This window comes from Merops nubicus, unplaced genomic scaffold (assembly GCF_000691845.1).
Source record: "Merops nubicus isolate BGI_N331 unplaced genomic scaffold, ASM69184v1 scaffold11324, whole genome shotgun sequence".
In the NCBI taxonomy this organism is placed as follows: domain Eukaryota; kingdom Metazoa; phylum Chordata; class Aves; order Coraciiformes; family Meropidae; genus Merops; species Merops nubicus.
In genome coordinates this window covers 4,863-9,422 of record NW_008603759.1, presented here as the reverse complement: position 1 = coordinate 9,422, position 4,560 = coordinate 4,863, and the positions used below count along the sequence as shown (strand labels likewise).

Genomic DNA, 4,560 nt, shown 5'->3' with positions numbered 1-4,560 from the left:
CTCCTTCTGTTAGCTGGTTATGGATGAGAAGGTTGTGAAGGACATAATGAAATGACAGCGTCTTAATGCAACCTGCTAATTCAATAAGATTAAATCATCAAAGGACAGTTTACTTAAGAGGAAGGGTGTGGCTGATCCCTTCTGTAAAGGAAACAAACTGTTAGCACTTCTCAGACTGATCGTAAACCCCACTGACTACCTCATACTGGGATCACAAGGCCTAAAGCACAGCTAGAAATGCAACATCACAACCACCTGCAAGAGATTTGCTCCTCCATTAGCTACCTTCCCAAACAGGCAAGACCATAAACTTACTGTAGCTTGGAGATACTAAGCATATTGCAATAAAATTGTCATTGTTTGTCTTCACCTTAGGTAATGTTACAGATATGGTACCACAGACTTTATTGAGCAGTTAAAAAATATACACAAGGGACAATAGCTTCTTTTTTCTGTATTTCTCAAAATTTTACTTTCTTCCAATTGGAGAACCCAGTTTCAAATATGAAAAGGGCACTTGTTCTACAGTAACTGCATACAACTTGCTCAGTTCCAAGTACTGTTTTCATTTTTTGTCACCGCTGCTTTCCTTCTGTCTCCAGTTGTTTAGGAGCTTCTCTGTTCTGGAAATGATAACTAAGTCGTTCTTTCTGATTCTATTTCCCCGTAGAGTTCAGCTAGCTTCTTGAACTCAGGTCCCCAGTCTCCAAGGTAATTATAGTCCTGGTCAGAGTGTGTTGTGGCTGAATCCAGAGAGCTGATAGATCCAGCTTCTGATCTGTGACCCTCATAGGCATATGTCTGTAGGGAGTCATAGGGGGGCACGCTGGGGTCCAGATCAGCCTCTGCCAGTCTTTGTTTAATGAATTCATGAACATCTATACTGTCAAGGCTTGAGGAGGGGTGATGCCTGGGCACAGGCTTCACTTCAGGGCGAATGTCCCGCCGGTATTTCAGCTCCTCAGCAGCGGAAGGATTTCGTAAAGCTGTGATGTCAAACGCTTCTGTGTCTTCTTCTCCACCACCCTCATCATCGTATGTCACAACATTTTCCCGGACATCTTCTTCCGAAATGATCAAGGGCTCCTTCTTGCTGCGTCTTAGGGTGATGAAAAGGACCACAATTGCTAAAGAGAAGACTGCAGATATTAGAGTAGGTTTAAAGTTTACATCTGAAGAAAGCAGCTATATGCTAAAGAAACAGCAGATACCAAGTCACAGATTACTGCAAGCCTGGAAAGCACCCATGAAAATCATACATCTGTATTTAGACTAAGCAGTATGCCAAGGTACAACAGGCTGAGATTACACAATTAAGAGGAAAATTAATAATGCTGTACTGAAACTACAAGCTTCCAATACAGCCTGGTCTTCCAAAGGGTCAGTAAAGAGCGTTCTACTGCATCATCTTTTTGTGGGGGTTGCTGGAGTTTCTTCAGCCAATAGTGAAATCTGCTAGTTAATTAGGGATCTCATAAAGGACATAAAAGGGGATAACATTCTTTCAGGATAATGAGAAATGAGTAACTAGGTCTGACATTTTACAGAAGAATTGTTAAGGGCTTTCAGTGCTTCATTAAAACCAGTATTTGGCATAAAATACTGAATTAAAATGTAAAAGGTTTATTTTTTCCTCTTATGATTATTCAATCTTGTATGATAAAATATAAGATTATGAACTAAATGTATTACTACACATTTTAAAACAGCTTTCTGACAAGGAAGTTCTGAAGTAAACTGTAAGGAAAATACTCTTTAGAAAATGTAAAGCCTTTGGAAAAAATCCTCAAAAATCCCCTATATGGGTCACACTGCAATTCTCATTATTTCTTGCCATGTCTGTAGGAATGCAGAAAGACACAGGAGTAGTACAGAGTTATATACACAGCAATTTGTGCCTCTGCCAGAAAAACAAACACACAAACAAACAAAATTAACTTGTGGGTAACATTCAAACCGGCCTTCAGGAAAAATAAAAGAGCCAAGAGCAAATGCACTTGCAATGGTATTTATCTAATGGAGTAATCTCACAGTCTCATATGTCCTTTGCCCCTGTGGATTATATTCTGCATTGCTATCAATTTATCCCAAAAAGGTAATTAAGAAACAGCTTTTATACAGTGCAAATAGTGCTTCTTACAGTGTGATACGTTTCAAAAGCTTTCCACATCTCTTTTCTATCAGTTTTCACACTGTACTAGACGTGGAATTAAGAGTCCATGGTTTTTTGAAATCTTTCCAAATTACAGAAAAAAGTTCTGCAGTGCTAATTACATGATAACCTCTGAAAAAGAATTTCTAGTAGATTCCAGATATTCATGACTATACTTTAAAGGCATTTTTCCCTATTAATTTTAGCTAAACCTTTCCCCCCTAATCACAGCTATGTGTTTCTAATTACTTCCTCCTATCAGGCAGCCTCTGGTTCAAAAAAACGATATTAAAAAATTCCTGCCCTGTCACATTGAGAGGGCCAGTGGGAGGATAACATTACTGGATATTGAAAAGGGCTTACCGAGAAGAATGACAACACAGAGCAGGATTGCAATTAAAGCTCCTGTGCTCAAGCCAGCGGAGGAGAGGAAAGCTTCAGCATGGCAAGTTCTCACTCGTCCATCTCTCTCACATGCACAAACCCTAATTGTGAGAGTGCTGCTGCTGCTCAGAGGGGGCACTCCACCATCAGAAATCAAAACCGGGAGGTAATAGACATCTTGACTGGTTCGACTGTATCTTCTTCGTCTTGTCAGGATACTGGCTGTATTATCTACAATATCAAAACCAGAGTATCATTTTAATGTAGCAATAAAAAAAGAAAAACATTATTAACTGTTTGTTTCCTGTTGGATAGAAGGATGGAACATCTTAAAACTAGACAGTCCTAATCTGTGAATATGCACAATCTAGAATTTAAATTTGTCAGGAAGCATTTGTGGCTAATGGAAGAAAAAGAGGAGGTAGGGGAAAGTATGAAGCATCACATAAATAAGGTCATTTAACATCAATTACTCTTCTTAGAGTCTAAATGAACTTTGGCAAACATTTGGGACTCAGTTTGCAAGTGTTTTAATCCCATGTTATGCTGTGGTAGAATACGGACACTTATAAATGTGAATACTTGGAATTCTGAGAATTTCTGTTGTGGAATTCATCCACAAGATAAAATCCTCTCAGTTCTCAGAAGCAAATTAAAAGGTCTTTAGCAGTAGGATGAAACCAGAGTGAGATGGTTATTTCTTATGAAAAAAATACAACACAGAGTATGTTCATCACACTGTGGAAATGACATTTCCATAGAAGCTATAAAATCCCTACGATAAAACATACTGTTTTCCTTACAAAGTTACTTACGACACACATGCACCCCCAAAATAAACAGGTGTTTTCAATAACCTGCAGAAGAACTGCAACACAGAGGTAATTAAAAGATATACAGTAAATCTTTATTTTCTTTTGATATAGCATTGTAGAACACATTCCTATATACCTATAGCATACGACATGTAAGAATATTTCATTTTTGCAAAACCTCTATTAAACTTTAGCTCTTCTCCACATATAATCTACGCTTGTGAAATCTTATAAAAACATACGGTGGTATGTTCTTAAAACTGATTTTTTTTTTTCATGATCTTATTAAGAAATAATTGATTTCCACAGTATTCTGCAACTGGACTAGAGAGCATAGTGTTCTGTCTTATAATTGAGTCAACTGACTGAAGAAATCAAGCCTGACATGACTGACATTCAGATTGCATTTATTGTATAAAGAAAATTCCCCCCTTAAGCAGTTGAGCAGTGGCCTTGAGGCCATAATTACCAACCATGCCCACCCATGGAGGTCTTCCTAGTCTCTGCCAATTTAATTTTAAGATACAATGGAAAGTCCCAAATTTTAATTTACATATTTTGACCTGCTTCTTCTTTAATACATGTATGGTCTTCTACTCTTAATTAAATGCAGTACATGAACAATCTCAGCGATCTATTTTAAAATACTCGTAAAACAAGCAAATAATATTATGGAACACAGATTACAAAGAGGTAGACTGCATGTCTTTTAGGTTTTCAACACATATGTTAGTATGATTGGGGGTAAAGGAAGCAGCTGTTTTATCTTTCTGCTATTTAATGCTGCATAAAAAAGTTTCACTTTTTCTTTTTTTTTTTTATTTTTAATATTTTGCCCTTTTTCCCCCCTCTCCTATTTTTTTTTTTTTTTTTTTTTTTTTTTTTATGCTAGACCAGCAGTCCGAACTTCACTAATACTGCTGGAGGACACAGATGAAATCTTCAGTGGTTCAAAGAGGGAAACCACCACTGAATACAAAATGACTTTCAGCTGGTACGCCTGTCACCTGCCAAAGCAGTAGCAGATTGAGCTCTAGATACAGCCCAAGAACAGAAATAAACTCATATCTGTGATTATTAGGGAATTTTAAACAAATAGATTTTGGTTAAAAATAAGTCAATGTTCATAGTGTGGCTAGCAGGTCGAGGGAGGTGATTCTCCCCCTCTACTCTGCTCTGGTGCGACCCCACCCGGAGTACTGCATCCAG

The 4,560-nt window shown here is 37.7% G+C and overlaps 1 protein-coding gene across 1 annotated transcript; it reads right to left on the bottom strand.

The window, feature by feature from the left end:
• Positions 1 to 636: 636 nt before the first annotated feature.
• LOC103771486 (cadherin-18-like) lies at positions 637 to 3,503 on the bottom strand. The gene is made up of 3 exons (XM_008938784.1): positions 3,488 to 3,503; positions 2,516 to 2,767; positions 637 to 1,127 (listed from the first exon to the last, which is right to left on the bottom strand). The coding sequence occupies exons 1-3, from the start codon at positions 3,501 to 3,503 to the stop codon at positions 637 to 639; spliced, it is 759 nt and encodes a 252-aa protein (XP_008937032.1).
• Positions 3,504 to 4,560: the final 1,057 nt, after the last annotated feature.

Bases quoted from the DNA above. Each gene is read 5' to 3' on its own strand.
- LOC103771486 (XM_008938784.1), bottom strand. The intron at 1,128-2,515 runs GTAAGCCCTTTT...TCTTCTCTTTAG, and splicing joins CTGTGTTGTCATTCTTCTCG to CAATTGTGGTCCTTTTCATC.